The following is a 17412-nucleotide window of genomic DNA, read 5'->3' as shown; positions in this document are numbered from 1 at the left end:
TGTGTGTTGCCGCTGTCTGTCAGAGAGAAACAGTTTGCTTATTCAACAGAACTCAAACAGCACACTTACACACACACACACACACACACCGTTGATGGTGAGAGTGGGCACACAGAGGAATGCTGAGTGGCAGAAAATGCTCAAGCACAAATGAATCACTCCACGTGTACAAGTGCATTTAACTGTTGTGCACACTTGGTATAAATTTAAGTCAGCACCATCTGTTTGATTACATACTGTAAATAAGTGCACAAGCACACACACACACACACACACACACACATATGCTCAGCTGATTATTTCAGCTGTACGCCGCAGGATGAGGCCACACCCAGAGCAACATAATGACAGACTGTGTTTCTATGTCCTTTTCCCACTTCAGAGACATTCTGAGGAGGACAAGAGCGTTTAAGTGAAAGAATAAGGGATTAGAGCTCACATGAAAGAAGGAGAGATGCAATCAACTTCACTCACTCAGTCAGAAGTATGCCTGTGTCTGTGTATAAGATACTGCTATTTCAAAATCTTACCCCACCAAATAATGTAGTTTTCAGAATAGTTTTTTTGTAGTTTTTACATTGGTGTTTTTATTAGTGTAGAAATGCTAAACAAACAAAAAAAAGCTGTTCATTGGTTAACTAAGTTATGATACAATATACAGTAAAAAGTTGCCGTTTAAAAAAACCTGTACACCCCTGTGTGACATCACAATTATATTTTATATAAAATAACTAGTTTATTTTGTCTAACCATTTCGATCACCTCTAAATGAGTGCTGAGTAATCCCTCTAAAACAGAGCACCCGTGGGTGCCACGTAGCTACGAAAAAAGTAATAATCATATTTTTCAAATTACTACTGCCCTGATCAACACAAAATAGGTGTCATTTGAAAGCTTAGAGTCAGAACTTTACAATGCATGTAGCCATTTTGATTAACTCCTAAGTAGTGCTGAGTTATTTGCTGATAATTAAAAAAAAAAAATCATAATTTATGAAATAATTTTTTGTGTACAATTATGTCAAAAACATCATACAGCTCAGATAGTCATGTGTCATATGTCATTTGAAAGGTCTCACGGAGTAGAATATAACAAGCGTACTTGTTTTGGGCTTTGACTAAACTTGAGCAAGTTTTTGTACGTGAAGCCCATTTTCGCTCGTATTCATGGAACATGCATAGATCAATGGCACATCATTACTTGTGTGGATGCTCCCGATTGAAATGAGTCCAAAATCAACATAATCCATTGCATCGATCACAAGATATTCCTCACGGAGGAGCAACAATTTTAAAAATGCCTATTAGGGGATGTCAAGGGCTAAACAAAAAGGCTACCTTGGTTCCAAATGCTGTAACTTTTGATTACTTTATGCTATCATCACCATAATTTGATCCAGATGCAGCTTACATGTAGTGAAACTTCACCAAAAAACTTATTTGCTTCCTGAGTAATTATAAAAATATATTTATATAAACGATACCTACTTTTTTTACTCTCCTTGCTATAGTTTTGTCTTTACAAAATGCCCTCAGGAGTTAAGGGATTAATGTTTATTGCATTATTATTTTACTGTTGTGTGTTATTCTGATGGGGTTTTGTCTTTGTGTACATGTCCATATGCACCGTCTATATACAAGCATTGGTCTTGTTTTATAGACTGGCCACTTAACAACGAGCAGATTCATCATGGCTTTCCATTTAAAACACATTATTACAGTAAGCAATAAGTTAGACAGTTAATAGCCATAAAACGCTGAGTTAAACTTTAAAACACTACCGGATGCATGGATCTAATATGACACACATAAGATTTCTTTCAAAATTGTTTATTCACTTAAGACATAACTGACTGTCTTTATGTGAATACTCGCCAAGACTGACATTTTGACATATCTGTGTGTATATTTGACCATTTAGGAGCGCGCCTGAAACCCCAATACTTCGCTCGTCCGTCTCGCAGCACGCACACAGAAAGCGTGTGGGGATCAGTCTCTTATGCAGTTTAATGCACTTTTAATAACTCTTTTTAAAATAAAGCATGTCCCGAAGTAGACTTTATTTCACGACTGTCACTTAGATGATTTGACTGATTTGCACGTTAAGTTTAGGCTTTTAACGAGATAAACCATAGTTCAGTGTTGTTGCTGTACAGGCTCCCATTACAGACCTACATTTCCCAGAATCCTCTTACATCAGTGTTCCCTTGACAGCCCATGTGTTGACATAGAGCTCCCATTCAGGCTCATTCTCTTCTATCCTTCCCTCCTGTTCTATTTCTCATGTGTCTGTTTACTGTCATATTATCTTAATAAACCTACACACACACGTACACACTCTTGCAAATGAGGTGTTTGTGTATGTGTGTGTGTGTGTGTGTGTGTGTGTGTGTGTGTGTGTGTGTGTGTGTGTGTGTGCGCTTTTCATCAGGGTTAGTCTGATAATCCATGCCATCTGTGCCATCTTGATGCCCATTGTGTTCTCTGAACAGAACAAGAAGCCTCAACACGGACTGCTGTTACAGCTCAGCAAGACAGAGAGACAATTCACACAGAGACAGATCAGAGATGAGAGACTGTGAGAGCGGCGTCTGTATGATTAAGAAAATCAGGAGTCTGTGAAGAGGTTCTGACTGTTGTACTCGAGAAAAAAAAGCTTTTCTTCTGGCTCGGTCCTGCAGCACATCATGCGGGCATGTTTTCTTGTGTTTCCGGGTCTGTGTGTTGTCTTCTCTCTCTCTCTCTCTCTCTCTCTCTCTCTCTCTCTCTCTCTCTCTCTCTCTCTCTCTCTCTCTCTCTCTCTCTCTCTCTCTCTCTCTCTCTCTCTCTCTCTCTCTCTCTCTCTCTCTCTCTCTCTCTCTCTCTCTCTCTCTCTCTCTCGGCTGTATCTGACAGTAGTGGAAGGGATGTTGTTCAGTAGAACAATGTTATATAATGTTCACTAGAAAAGCTTCAACAAACTCTGTATAAATGCTTTTTTAAATCCTCATTTTGTTGTTTAGTTGGTCTTATAGGCTTATCTGCACAGGCTGTAGATTTGACCTACAGGCCTAAAATCATGAAATGATTATTCATCCCTCTGTTTTTTTATCTTTGCCCATAAAGCTGAGAATGGGCTGAACCGACAAGGCTGTTTGGTGGCACACATAGCTGTTCAATCATATTTTCCTTTCAGTAAACTAATACTCTGATGTTTAATTGTAATAAGAACTGGTTGGTTACCCTTTGCCCTTAATGGTTGCCTCTAGCACATCAGTTGTTCTGTCAGCCTGTAACTAAGACACATCTAGGTTATCTGCCATGTTCACTCCAGTGTTTGAGGTGAAGAGCTTTATGGGCTGTTTTTAAAGCACTCAAAATGAAATGGCTGCAACATACACATCTTTAAAATAATAAGTGTGGCCAAATATTTTTAGACCCTTTGTAATTTGTCTGCCCTGACATGAGGAAATTCAGAATCTAGGATATAGATTATAGAATTACACTAAATGGATGGATAAACAGTATTATAGATAATAAGGTAAGGCTATTAAATAGCAGTCCCAAACTAGCTTTTGTTTGTACAGTAAAGTTAGTAAGTTGGTATGAGCCACCACAGTCATCAAAACATTTGTATTGGTGGTATTTTGGGTTAAGGTTACGGAAACTAGTTACCATGATACAGTGTATAAAACAATACTAACATGTGCTGTAAATAAAACATGGAAACTGATCCTGATAAATAGAACGAACATCATACCTGCATGCAAATCCTTCCCAGCTAACACATGACGTACCACTGGTTTCATTGTTTGTTTGTTTTTTCAACTTTTTTTTTTATTTTGGTAATTGACAACTTAACCACGACGCTGCGTGCTGCATTTTAACCGTTGCATTGCAATTTTAACTGCAAAAACACATTCTGTGTGTACCGACTCAAGTTACGAAAAAAACATTAGAATAATGTTTAATGTTATATATAGCCTGACATCATCTCATCTGACAGCAGATACTGAACCATGTCATGCACAAGATGCTGCAAAAGACACGAGTGCAATGATCAAACACGTCAGCCTAGCATGTTTACATAGTAAAACAATGGGAAAGTAGCGCAGTGGAAAGGAAAAATGCATTCTCTCTGACAGTAGAGCAAAGTCTTTGCAGAAGAGTCAACAACTTTCCAGCATGTCTTTCAAAATAAAAGTCTTCCTCTTCCATCAGAAAAACATTTTTATGATGTATGCTAAAATGCTAAGTATGCTAAAGTGTACTTTTTCACAAGGGTGTTATTGCACATACTATTGTGCATTAATAATTATCAGCTGATAAGTATTGGCCAGAAAGTCAAAATCGGTGCATCCTGTATGGATCAAATTTTGAGTATCACCAGTCTAGTTGTTATTATTGCTTTTAATTAGTCAGTTATGGTTTGAGTATCATCTGTGTTTTTTTTTTAATCCTCTTAACTTCTTATATTCTTATATATTAGGGTTAATGTTTGTATGACTATTTCTCTAGGTCCGGTCTCATAAAATTGTGTGAGTGTGTTTTTCTGTCAAACTTATTTGACTATATGTATACTGGAGTGTATTAAGGGTCCCTCATTCTTGACAGGCTTATTTAATGCATGAAAAATACAGTGTGTGTGTGTGTGTGTGTGTCTGGTTTGGACTGTCTTTTACTATTAGCACTTACACAGTCTCTCATAGGTCTGTGTGTACGGTTTCCTTGGAAACACTAATGCGTAGTGACAACAGGCTATAGGTCAGTGGTGGAGTTGTCATTTGTTGTATCATTAAACACACACATAATGTATACAGGAGTTCAGTCACACACTCACAAAGCAAATTCAACTGCTGCACTGTTTCATTAATATTTCTATGAATTTGATATAAAAACATGGCCTGAAAGCAAAACACCAATCACTTTGATAAAATGATCTGGTAGTTAAACCCTCATACACACATTTGTTAAATGTCATCATTTAAACAATGACATCACCTTTAGGCACGTGGAATACTAACTGAGCTTGGACACTACCAATTATGGCTTTCGAACTGAGTGTGTGTGTGTGTGTGTGTGTGTGTGTGTGTGTGTGTGTGTGTGTTCAGGAAGGATACTTAACCTTTGAATCCCCTACTTCACACACTCATGGTTGTTTTTGTTAGTATTCTCTTCATTGATATCTGTTGTTATGAAAGCACCTCCTTGTGTTTAGTTAGGGTACTACAACAACAAATGTAGCATTAAGTGCAATGTGAAGTCATGCTATTTGCATAACTTCTCTAACCTTTTTTTCTTTTTTTTTTAGTGCTAGTCTTAACTGAGCTGTCTTTTTTTCTCTCAGATCTGTCGAAGAATCGCTTGATTGACATCCCGTCAGAGGTGTGTCATCTGGTCTCCCTGGAAACACTGAATCTTTATCACAACTGCATTAAAGGCATTCCTGATACCATCATCAGCCTTCAGTCCCTTACCTGCCTAAACATCAGGTGAACATCACACACACACACACACACACACACACACACACACACACACACAAAAGTTAAGACTTTTTTTACAAATTGGTTTAAAGATAACAATATTTATTTATCAGTGCATACTGCATATTGGTTTACATATAATATTTAAAAACAGCTTAAAAAATATCATTTAGAAAGTCGAAATTATTAAGGATGCATTAAATTGATCAAAAGTAACAGTAAAGAATCTATAATGTTACAAAAGATTTGTATTTCAAATAAATGCTGTTCTTTTGACCGTTCTACTCATCAAAGAATCCTGAAATAAAAAGTATCACTGTTTCCACAAAAATATGCAGCAACCTTGTTTTTTACTGTTTTCAACATTGATAATAATAAGAAATGTTTCTTAAAGGGATAGTTCTTAGATCTTTCAGTGGTTATAATGTGAAGCAATGGGGTCCACCTCCTTCAAGTCCCAAAATGTGATCAAAAGTACAAAAGTAATCCATCCGGCTCCAGGGGGATAAACGAAGGCCTTCGGAGGGTAATCCGTGCGGTTTTGTCGTAAAAATATACATATTTAAAACTTTGTAAACGAAAATAACTGGCTTCCGGTAGCGGTCGACGCGCGTTCACGGAGATGGATGCTGGCGTATGACGTAGGACGTAGCGTAGGAAGCGTGGTGACGTTTATCCCCCTGGAGCCGGATGGATTACTTTTGTGAAGGATGCATGCACATTTTGGGACTTGAAGGAGGTGGACCCCATTGCTTCACATTATAACCACTGAAAGATCTAAGACATTTTCTAAAATAACTGAAAATGTGTTCGTCTGAAAAAAGATTAACATATGGATCTCGAACGGCTTGAGGGTGAGTAAATCATGGGTTAAATATCATTTTTGGCCGAACTATTCCTTTAAGCACCAAATTAGCATATCAGAATGATTCAGAAAGATCACGTGACAGTGATGCATCAAATAAATGCAACCTTGGAGAGCTCAAGAGACTTCCCCAAACTTTTGACCAGTACTATAATTATTGTGTTAGCATTCTTTTCCGAATATAATACATCGATTTTTATTACATAACATATAGGACAACCCAAACTTAAAGTGCATGGCATATAACATACTGCAGTGAAGTGAACCAAATAAACATGTTTTTCCTTCTGGTTTTCCTTCCTGCTTCTGTTCACATCTAATAAATTTAAATACAGCCACACACACACACACACATTCACTCTGTTTGAGTTCTCTTTCTTTAGCCAAATGTCTCCTGCAGAAGGCCTGATATTCACACTGAGTTAATTAGCAATGGAATTTGTTCTGTAAGAAGTTAATGAAGCACTAAGCTCTTGAATGGTTGAGAAGAGTTATCATAAACTGGAGATGGTAAATCAAGCAGAAAAACAGAGTGAGATCATGAAAAATGGATGGAACCACCAAAAAAAAGTGAAAAGACACTTTCACACAGATTTATATATATTTTTCCTCTAGTACCTCCTTCAACACACACACACACACACACACACACACACACACACACACACACACACACACACACACACACACACACACACACACACACACACACACACAGCTAAAAAAGATTATATTTGTCTGTCATCCTCTAGTCATAACAGGCAAAGTTTGTCTTCTCATGAACCCATGAACAATTCCCTGAAGTCAGCCTTTTTCCTGTTTAATATCATATAGACAGAAATGATAGTGTTGCAGGAAAACAGATTATTTATCATTTTATATTTGGATATCAATCTTTTATCAGTTAGTAATGCACATAAGCCTCTCTTCAGCGCCACAGCTGTTGTGTAATAATTTTATTATAGTAATTTCACACATATACATTTAATTATGTCCATATACAATGGGTCTAAAAGTCTAAGAATACTAGTGAAAAAGCTTTATTCTTTTATTAGGGCCCGAGCACCGATGGTGTGAGGACCCTATTGGAATTGCTCTGTTTATTTATTTTTTTTCCCTGTTACAGATTATATTAGCATCACAAGAATTAAAAAAAGTTTAACTTAAATTTAACTTAATTTAATTTTCAGATACACTTCAGGCCTACACTTAAAAAAAAAAAAAGTGAATTTAAATATTTAGAAATATATAAAATATTTATAAATATATTTTATTTATATATAAAGATAATACTTAGAGGGTAGGTGAATTAAAATATTACAGCTGTTACAGCACATGCATTAGGTAAGGTAATCTGATAAAAGCTTCCAGATTTTTCAAAATAAATATAACTTTTCAGTATTGATCTCTATTGTAATTTCATTATATGTACAGTGTAAAGTTCACCAAGTCACCTAACCAAACATCAGATGTTTCTTGTTCACAATTTCCTAGTATTTTTACTATGTCCTTATATGCATTTAACATCTTTAATGTTTCTTTTTACCATGTTTTTTTTATGTTTATTTCCAGTTTCAAATTATAATTTGATTCTAACATCCCCCCCCCCTCCCCCCCCCCCACACATTTTTATAAATACATGTTGTCTTTGATCAGTCAGAATGAAGTTTTCCAGATAAATATTTCTGCTTGAGGAGTAGCATTGAGAAAGATGTTGTAACGTGTTTTGTTTAAATGTTGCGGTGCTGTAGCCGGAACCAGCTGTCAGTGCTGCCAGCGTGTGTGTGTGGTCTTCCTCTGCGAGTCCTCAACGCCAGCAATAACAAACTCAACGCACTTCCAGAAAGCATTGGCCAGCTCACCAATCTCATGGAGCTGGTAAGTGTGAGCATTTGTGCTGTACCTCTGATGTCTGCATATGCATGAGATGCTTGCGATACTTGTGATATCACCCTTGTTGACTCACCCTTTCTCGACTTGGCTCATATCTGCCTATGTTAAATGCACTGCTTTTCACTCTTTCCAGTTTTTATTCTCTGGTAGCTCTTCTCCCTGTCTTTTTTCTCTTTCTCTCTTTTGTAACCATAAATAAGAACATGCACAGACCAGGATTTGTGGGGCTCTGTTAGGTGGGAAATGGCCCCTCATACTTTCCAAACAAATATAGTACAACAAGAGCTTAGTACTTAGTGTAATGAAAGGTTTGTGTGGAAAGATGTGTTTGAGAAGAAGATAAACATGCAACTCTAAAAAATCTTTTTCTCCTCAGGACGTAAGCTGTAATGAAATCACAGCTCTTCCACGCCACATTGGCCAACTCAAAGCTCTGAGGGAACTCAATGTGCACAGAAACCTTCTCTGTGTTCTACCAGAGGGTGAGTCTGCAATCTGTGTGTGTGTGTGTGTGTGTGTGTGTGTGTGTGTGTGTGTGTGTGTATCCCTCCTCCAACCTTCTTATCTCTGCAGAAAAGATTTCACTACTCATCACATTACCCATAAAAACATCCTCCGGTAGCTCCACAGCTACAGGAAATCTAGCCCTTGTTTGACCTCTACTCCACCAACCTTCTTATTCACGCCCTCTCAGTGTCATAAATTAAAGGGAGGTTAGTTCTAAACTCAAAATTAAGATTTTTTTTCCCCCATTGAAAGTCCACGCGAACAAAACTTTGATGCTTCAAAATGTTCATAAAGACATTGTAAATGTAATTGAAGTCTTCTGAAGAGACGAAATTGCTTTTATATTTATGAACAGATTAAATTTAGGCTTTTGTCAAACAGTAACATTGATTAACACACATACATATAGAGCACATCAAATATGGTAAGTGAACGCTCAAATGTGCTTGCTGGATGCGCAAGAACCAATGAGGTTTGTTCTCAATATATATCGAATACTTTTATGATGTCTTCTTGTACTTTTTAATGTGCTTAAGTTTCGGCGGAATGGACTTTCAATGGATGCACAGAAAACTTAATTTGTGTTTCGAAGATGAAATATGTATACATTTCATGTATACATGCTTGGAATGATAAGAAGGTGGGTAAATGATGACAGAATTGAACATTTTGGGTAAACCGACACGTTAATGCATTTTAGACACCCATTGAGCGCATTCAAAATGCTACTTTAGTATTTAAAGTACTAAACATCTAATTCTTTTGCTAAAGCCAGTTTTAAACTCTATTGCCCAGTCTGACCACTACATCCCTACTTCGTCCATGTTTTTCAGTAAGCAATAATTTTGGAACAACAGATTCACTACATTTTGTAACAAAGCCAAATAAAACGCTCAACCTCACGTTGTACTTATATAAACCACCATTAACACAACAATTTTGTAAGTTGTTCTTAAGAAAAGCTGACTGCCAAGAACATAAACGTAAAGTGTGGGTGTGTTCCTTTAAAAAAACTTCGAGAAAAAGTGCTAAAATTATTATGTGAGCCAAGCATTGTCTTAAACGTGGCTGGAGTAATATCAACAGCTTATCTTGGCAAAAAAGATCTGTGGCTGAGATTTTGCAGCTCAGCTAATTATTCAGCTAAATTATGCTGGTAGGTTATGAAAAATACGTAATGGTCTCTCCAAGCACATTGTGCCAAAATGATCTCATGGAGCTGAAGCTTTAAAATAGATTGCCTGAGAGATCAACTTTGATTTATTGCTGTTATTTAGTAAATAACCAGTAAATAACATTTATAAATGCCTGCTGAAACCCAACAAGATTTTATGTAGCTGGTTTGTTTTTTTTGTTAAGTTTTTTTCTGGATTTTAGATGATATAGCCTGATGTAAGCTTTTTTTATCATCGATCTTCCAAACACTGAATATCTCTTATTTGCTTTTCAAGAGCTGTTGTGTCGTTTCCTGTTACCCTACTGTTTTAAAGTGCCCCTATTATGCTATTTGAAAGGTTTCTAATTAGTTTTGGAGGCCTCCCCTGGCGTATTAACAAACAGGCTTTCATGAGCTGAAGCCCAGAGGCCTACACTAGGGAGGGACCTACTGGCTGCAAGAAAATGATATCGTTCAAATAACTATTAGTATATATGGGAGTTTACAGCGTATCATCTAAAGGTTTTAGATCAGGTCAATGTGTTTCATCAGTGCTGCTTTATGCCTGCTACAATCCTATAAGATCATTACAAATCACACTGTACGACATGGATCTAATAAACTTGGGTACGTATGTAGACTGAACGATGATGACACCTATTGAATCGTAGGCTACGGCGCAAGTTAGTATAGAAAAATAAAACATAATCAGCATGCGCCAATTTATCGACAAGATCAATTTCGACGTGAAACTAAAATAATATTTTTATCTGGGGTAGGGGGCTTACTGTAATTCTGTAGCCCAGGGCCCTCTGGTTATCCTAAGGCGCCCTTGTCTCCTACAATATGTTTACATGCATCCAAGGTCCGTTTCAGTTTTTTTTTCTCACAGTGTCTGAAACGGTTCAATAAAGGATCTGTCTCTTTAAACTTTTCCTATCTGATCGCCTACTCTGTTGTGATTGAATTTCAGCTCTGAAGGCTTCCTCAACACTTGTTTACACAGTGATGCTAACAGTAACGATGGCGTCGGTTTTACCGTATCAATTCGAGGTCGAGGAATTACTGACAACTCGTTTCAAGCAGTTCAGAATCAGGAGACAATAACTAAATTTTTATCATGCACTTTGATCTTTGTAACTTTGCAGGCCTTTTACATTCACAAACAGCTATTACACACTACATGAAAGGTATATCTGAAAAAGCGTAATAGGGGCACTTTAAATTTTGCCAGCCCCCTCTGCCCACTAGTTGCAAAATGTATTGAATTTTGTGGGTTTTTTAATTTTCTGTATGTGTGTGTTTTAGATTTGGCAGATTTACCCCTGGTCAAGTTTGATTTCTCCTGTAATAAGGTTTCTACTATTCCTGTTTGCTATCGAAAAATGACCCAACTCCAATCACTACAACTGGAGATCAATCCACTTCAGAGCCCTCCTGCACAGGTAACACACACACACATTTTATACTTAAGTGCTCTCACAACTATTTCTCACTTTATTTTTGCTGCTTTTAGATCTGCATGAAGGGCAAGATTCATATATTTAAATACCTCGCCATGGAGGCGTGTCGTAGTGACAAGATGGCCGATGCCTTGTACCTTCCTGTCACGGACCGCCTCAGCTTGACAAGGCCGACCAATGGGAGGTCAGTCCTCATGATTATCAAGTAGAATAATTAAATTGTGTTTAGATTAATTTAAATTGTGTTTTGGTGATTGTTAAATTACAAAAGCAAAATGAAGCACCATGTTCTGTCATCCATATGTATATTTTAAAGGGTTAGTTCACCCAAAAATTAAAATTCTGTCAGTAATTACTCACCCTCATGTTGTTCCAACCGCGTAAGACCTTCGTTCATCTTCGGAACACAAATTAAGCTATTTTTGATGAAATCTGAGCCATGTTTCACTCCTCCATAGGCTTCTATGTGACCGAAACTTGCTGGCCCAGAAAAGTTATTAAAGAGATCGTTAATATAGTCCAAGTGACTCCAGTGGCTCAATCTTAAGTATATCAAGCGACGAGAATACTTTTTGTGCGCAAAAACAAACAAAAATAACGACTTTATTCCACTATTCATTTCCTTCTCTCTCGACCTCTAGTTGGTTTGCGTAGTGTTTTTGCGCAGCGCGTCTGTGTTACACGTCACCACGTAGGCTCACTATTGGTCGACGCCGGTCATGTGTGTGTTGCGTGATGACGTGCAACACAGACGCGCAGCGCAAAAACACTACGAGGCCCAGAGAGAAGGAAATGAAAAGTGGAATAAAGTCGTTATTTTTGTTTGTTTTTGTGCACAAAAAGTATTCTCGTCGCATGATAAACTTAATGTAGTGCCACTGTAGTTACTTGGACTATTTTAACGATGTTTTAATAACTATTCTGGGCCGGTGAGTTTCGGTCACACTGGAAGCCTATGGAGGAGTCAAAATTCTGTCAGATTTCATCAAAAATATCTTAATTTGTGTTCCGAAGATGAACGAAAGACTTACATGGTTGGAACAACATGAGGGTGAGTAATTACTGACAGAATTTTCATTTTTGGGTGAACTAACCCTTTAAGGTGTCATGACATCAAATGTGAGAATCCCAGTGTCAGAAACAAGTGGATGGTTTATTTTAATAGTATGAAAAGCCTTAAAGGAGCCACCCCTTAAAACGGATAATTTCAGACAGAAGGTCAAAATGAAGGTTAAAAATTATTGTTTTTCCTGCATATATATATATATATATATATATATGGGTTTTTTAAAACCTTCATGTTATAAGTGAACCTCAAGGTCAAGGAACAAAAAATCTATGTCATGACCTTCTATGTCATGATCTTTTATTATTTTAGTCGTAGTCAGCCAAAAATGAGATATTAAATCTTTATATAGTCAGAATATCTGTCATTTTACGTATTCATGCACGTCTAGGTGGGTGTATAAAAAGATCTGAATGTGGAATATAGTGTGGAATCTCAAAAAAAAAAAAAAAAAATCCAGGTCGTGCGTGTCTGTGTGTTGGCTGTCATTATCATCCTTATCTCAGGAGAATCCTTTTAATAGACTGCAGGGGGTCACTCTTCTGAGGGAGAGAGAGAGAGACCGAAAGATTTCTTTCCCTGTCTCATTGAGAGACATAGGCTACTTCTCTCTTTCTGTCCTACACGACCCCTAACTTCTAATCCCGCTCTTCTTTTTGTCTCAGCACTGAGGACATTGACCAGCACAAGAAACTCGACAGTGACTCTGGGGTAGGCAGTGATAATGGAGACAAACGCCTTTCTGCTACAGAGGTCAGTGTGTGTGTGTGTGTGTGTGTGTGTGTGTGTGTGTGTGTGTGTGTTTGAATGGAAGAGAAGATTGAGACCTTCTTGCCTGTGTTTTTTGCATGTTTGCATGTCTAATTCCATTTATTTATTTATCTGCTATATAGTGTTTTCATCAGTGCTGCAAATTTTAGGTAATAACACTATTAAAAGCACGTGTTAACTTAATGTGTTAGTTTGCTTATGGCTGGGTTGCAGTAGAAAACTAGCAGATCTGAGCTCATATGATTTAGGGACAAAGGTCTAGCTGGTATCTGACAGTTATCATGTATCATACAGTGTCTCTGTCTGGTCAATTGTGGTTGTAAAACACTGTCCTAGCATCAGGACAGGACCGCATGTCAGTATTTTGTTTTTTCTTGTGTCATGCTGGGTAGCCCTGCCCATAGTGAAATCACATTGGTCCAAAAAATAGCTGTATGTTAAATATCAACTATTCTCTGATTGACTGTTATTTTGTCATTATCGTTTCAATAAAATATCAAAGGATGGATAATAAATGTGAAAATAATGCTGATCTAAATGAAAAAAAAAAATGTTAAGCTGAAATTAGTGATTAGTAAAAGTGAATTGAATGCAGTGTAGCGTCATGTGTGCTAGTAAGTCTTGCACTCATGTGAATTCACTTTGTTCAGTTGATTTAGATGTTGTGGTTTTGTGTTCCAGCCTTCAGATGAAGACAGTCTCAGCTTGAATGTGCCCATGACCAACATCACAGAGGAGGAGGGCTTGAGCAAAGACGACTCCAGTGAACACATCAGCGCCCTGACAGGTGCTACTCGCACACGCAAACACACCCTCACATGTGTGTACAGGATATTAAAGGCCTGTAAAGAAAAACATCCTCTTACTGGGCTGACATAACATTGCTGTGAGACTTTAGACAGCCTGCGGGTGTGTGCATGAGACCCAGGTTAAGCCCAGGGGAGGGTCCCGGACAGGAAGTGTGGATACTGGCTAGGAAGTCAGTGTCAGCACATAAGGAGAATTAGGGGAGGGGGAGATGAAAACCGAGAACATTGCAGGAAGAGTGTGTGTGTGTGCTGTACTTTAAGTGTGTGTGACTGCTAAGCTGATGGGAGGGTCATTTACTCTTTAAGCTTTCAATAAGATTTACTTGACAGCATGTGTGCTGTTCATTTTAGAAGAGCACTACAGAATTTTAACTTATTTGGGTTTCTGTTTGTTTTCAGTTAGAGTAATGTTCCAGGGTTCCAATAAAGTTCTGTTGACAGCAATTAGGACATAATGTCAGATTTATCTTTTTTTTTTTTCAAACAAAAAATTGAGTTAGAAGTCATTTACATTGGTAGGTCATTTTAAGTTGTGAACAGTGAATTCTGCACTATAATTTCTTTAAGATTTACATTTAGTGTCTGTAAAAAACTCTTTATCCTAGTCAATATAATAATTTAGCCATGTTTACGTGTCTTGTAGCAGACAGAAGTCCGTCGGAATCTCTTAAGGAACATCTGGGTTATCGAGACTCTGCACTCAGCTCTCCGTTCGTCAACTATATCAAAGTAAGCATGTTCAAGATTGTTCTTTTTCATGCTCTGTCAGAAATTCATATCTATAACTGATTAATTGATTGGCTCCAGCACTGGCACCAAGTGCCTCCCATTGTCCACAACAATATTCAAAGTCCCCATGACTTTTATAGTTGTTTGTTACTTCCTGGATAAGTATTAATCAGAAGAATTTGGCATAACAAGAAATATATGTATTCATACAAAATATAAAAATACCCTTGCAGTTTTATTAATAAATAAATAATTTAAACTTTTTCAAGTCTGGAAATCACCAAAGGCTGATATAGGCTCATATATCCTCATATTTATACAGGTTTTCCTGTATAGTTATTGTAGTAGTTGTTGATGTGTTGAATTAAAAACATAAATATTTTTTGGCAGTTTGGCAAATATTTGTTAGGAGTTTTATCTTATTTTAAATAATTTTAAGTCATCTTGAGGCCCTGTTTGAAGTTTGCTGAGGCCTGCGGTTGAGAACCAAAAGAGACGCGAGAAACGTAATGTTCATTAAGGGGTTTTTTGTTTCTTTCTTTTTTTCCCCTGAAAGATTCGTGAGTAATTGCCCCACTTTACAAAATATTGTGGGCTGATCTGGTTTAAAACAGGTTTGATCTGTTTTTTTACTTTTATTTTTTATTTAATGTTGGCTGTTTCTCTTCATAGTTAAAGTGTTCTAGTTTGAGCCCTAGCTGGAGTATATTAAACATCTTTTTCCTGTTTTCCTTTATTCCATTCTTTTCTTGTTATATTTTTCATCTGCCTCTCTTGGCATACTGTTCTATGTTCCAGTAACTGTTAGTTTATCTGATAACGTCTCATTACATCATAGGATTGGCACTGACAGTGTTTATTTGTGCATTAGCAGTTCCCTTGTGAAGTAATCCACGTCTAGAGGGACATTGTGCGTATGAAGGGGTGTGTGTATTCCCATCTGTGTCTGCATCACCCTCTCAAACAGCCAGTGCTGGATCTGGTTGAATTTAAATTCAAGCAAATCAGGCCTTTAGTTTGCAGTCACATGACTGAGTTTGCAGCTGGAGTTGATGTGTGCGTGTGTGTGTTTGTGTGTTTGAAGGGTCGAGGTGCTGACTTCGATGAGCCCCTCAGGATAGAGGAAGACACCAACTGGGCTTCAGAACAAACGTATGTTTGTATCCGTATATTTATTCTTGTTTTTTTGCCTGTATCTCTTCTATCTTTTCTTACTGATTTGCTCACTAGTTAAACATATCCATATATATCATGTTACTGTGTTCAACAGGTCAAAGGTCAATATGATCAATCAGCTAAAGGAAGCTGTGGAGATGCTACAGGATCCTAACAGGTAGGTCAATAGGTGATGGCTGGGATGTTACTCATTCTCTTTCATTTTTGTCCTCCTGTTACAAGTCAGCATTTTGTGATTTTTTTCAAATGAGTTATATATTTAATCAATATTTTAAAGTCACTGTTAATATCTAATGCATTTCTTTGAGTTAGCTATTTAGCATTGGTAACAAACTATAACTGTAAAACCATGAACTGCCACAACATGCATGGTTGTCTCAGTAGAAATAATATGTATTGTGAAAAGTGCTATACAGATAAAATTGACTTGACTCTTTTGTTTATGTAAAGGGTTAACATGAACTCGGCTGATCTCTCTGGTATTAAGCTTTACCCTGTGGAAATGGTTACAGTAGACGAGTCGCTCAAGTAAGTGACTTTAACGTCACAGTATATTAACGAGTACAAAATAGTAGTAGTAGTAGTAGTACATTCAAATGCTGCTTTGCATGTTTAATTGTTTACCAACGCATCATTCTTGTTTTCGTCTTCCTGCAGTGGCCAAGAGAGTGATGAGAGTCAGGCGACACCTAAGGTAAAATGCCAGTACATATGTGTCTAAGTTATATAACTGTTTGACAAGTTTCACTTACAGGACCTTACTGGTTCCTCTGAGCATCCTGTTCAGTTCCTCTTTATAGTGGATCTGTAGACTGCAGTGTTTCTCTAGAGTTCCTCTGAGATCAGAGGGTTGTTGTTGAAGGTTGACCCGTTTCCCAGGAGGATTGTCTTTCATACACCTTTTAGAATGTGAATGTGACGTCAGTTATGTGACATCATTTTACATGGGGTTTATAATATCAAAAGTTGCTCGTTTTTCATTCTTTCAAGAGCAGCTGTAAAAATCCTTTATCTAAACTGAACTAAAGAAAATGATGAAGTTCTACACTCACAGTAGCCTCTCTAGTGTAGTGGTTTGAAGTACTATCACTACACTTCAAAAGTTTTGGGTTGGTACACATTTTTTTAATGTCTCTTATGCTCACCAGGACTGCATTTTTGTGTTCACAAATACAGTAAAACCAGTCGTATTGTGAAATATTGCTGTTTTCTATTTTAATTTAATTTATTTGATTGTCATTTATTCTTGAATTTTCAGCAACAATTACTCCAGTCTTTCATGTCACCTTCAGAAATCATTCTAATTTGCTGATTTGGTGCCAAAGAAACGTGTTGCTGATTTAGATTTTTGTAGAAACACACTTTTTTTAAATTCTTTGATAAATAGAACATTCAAAAGAAAAAAAATTTGAAATACTTTTTTTTTGTAACAGTATACATGTCTTTACTTTCACTTTTTATCAAGTTAATACATCCTTGCTGAATAATATTCATTTCTCTCTCTCTCTCTCAA

General features: G+C 37.1%; 1 protein-coding gene across 7 annotated transcripts in view; it reads left to right on the top strand.

Moving 5' to 3' along the window:
• The window catches only part of lrch1 (leucine-rich repeats and calponin homology (CH) domain containing 1), a 46279-nt gene that overhangs the window by 13402 nt on the left and 15465 nt on the right, over positions 1–17412 (top strand). For 6 of the 7 annotated variants that reach the window (XM_084420634.1, XM_084420632.1, XM_084420628.1 and 3 more), the window contains exons 2-13: positions 5326–5470; positions 8081–8207; positions 8599–8704; positions 11194–11330; positions 11402–11532; positions 13080–13167; positions 13867–13972; positions 14638–14723; positions 15808–15875; positions 15994–16056; positions 16350–16427; positions 16557–16593. In XM_084420634.1, the coding sequence (XP_084276760.1) occupies positions 5326–5470; positions 8081–8207; positions 8599–8704; positions 11194–11330; positions 11402–11532; positions 13080–13167; positions 13867–13972; positions 14638–14723; positions 15808–15875; positions 15994–16056; positions 16350–16427; positions 16557–16593 (1172 nt within the window). The remainder of the gene's footprint in view (positions 1–5325; positions 5471–8080; positions 8208–8598; positions 8705–11193; positions 11331–11401; positions 11533–13079; positions 13168–13866; positions 13973–14637; positions 14724–15807; positions 15876–15993; positions 16057–16349; positions 16428–16556; positions 16594–17412) is intronic. The other variant, XM_084420629.1, reaches the window with a different exon arrangement.

The sequence above is a fragment of the Rutilus rutilus genome, assembly GCF_951802725.1.
Source record: "Rutilus rutilus genome assembly, chromosome: 10".
Lineage (NCBI taxonomy): Eukaryota > Metazoa > Chordata > Actinopteri > Cypriniformes > Leuciscidae > Rutilus > Rutilus rutilus.
The sequence above is the reverse complement of the archived record's forward strand: the minus strand, read 5'-3'. Positions and strand labels throughout refer to the sequence as shown.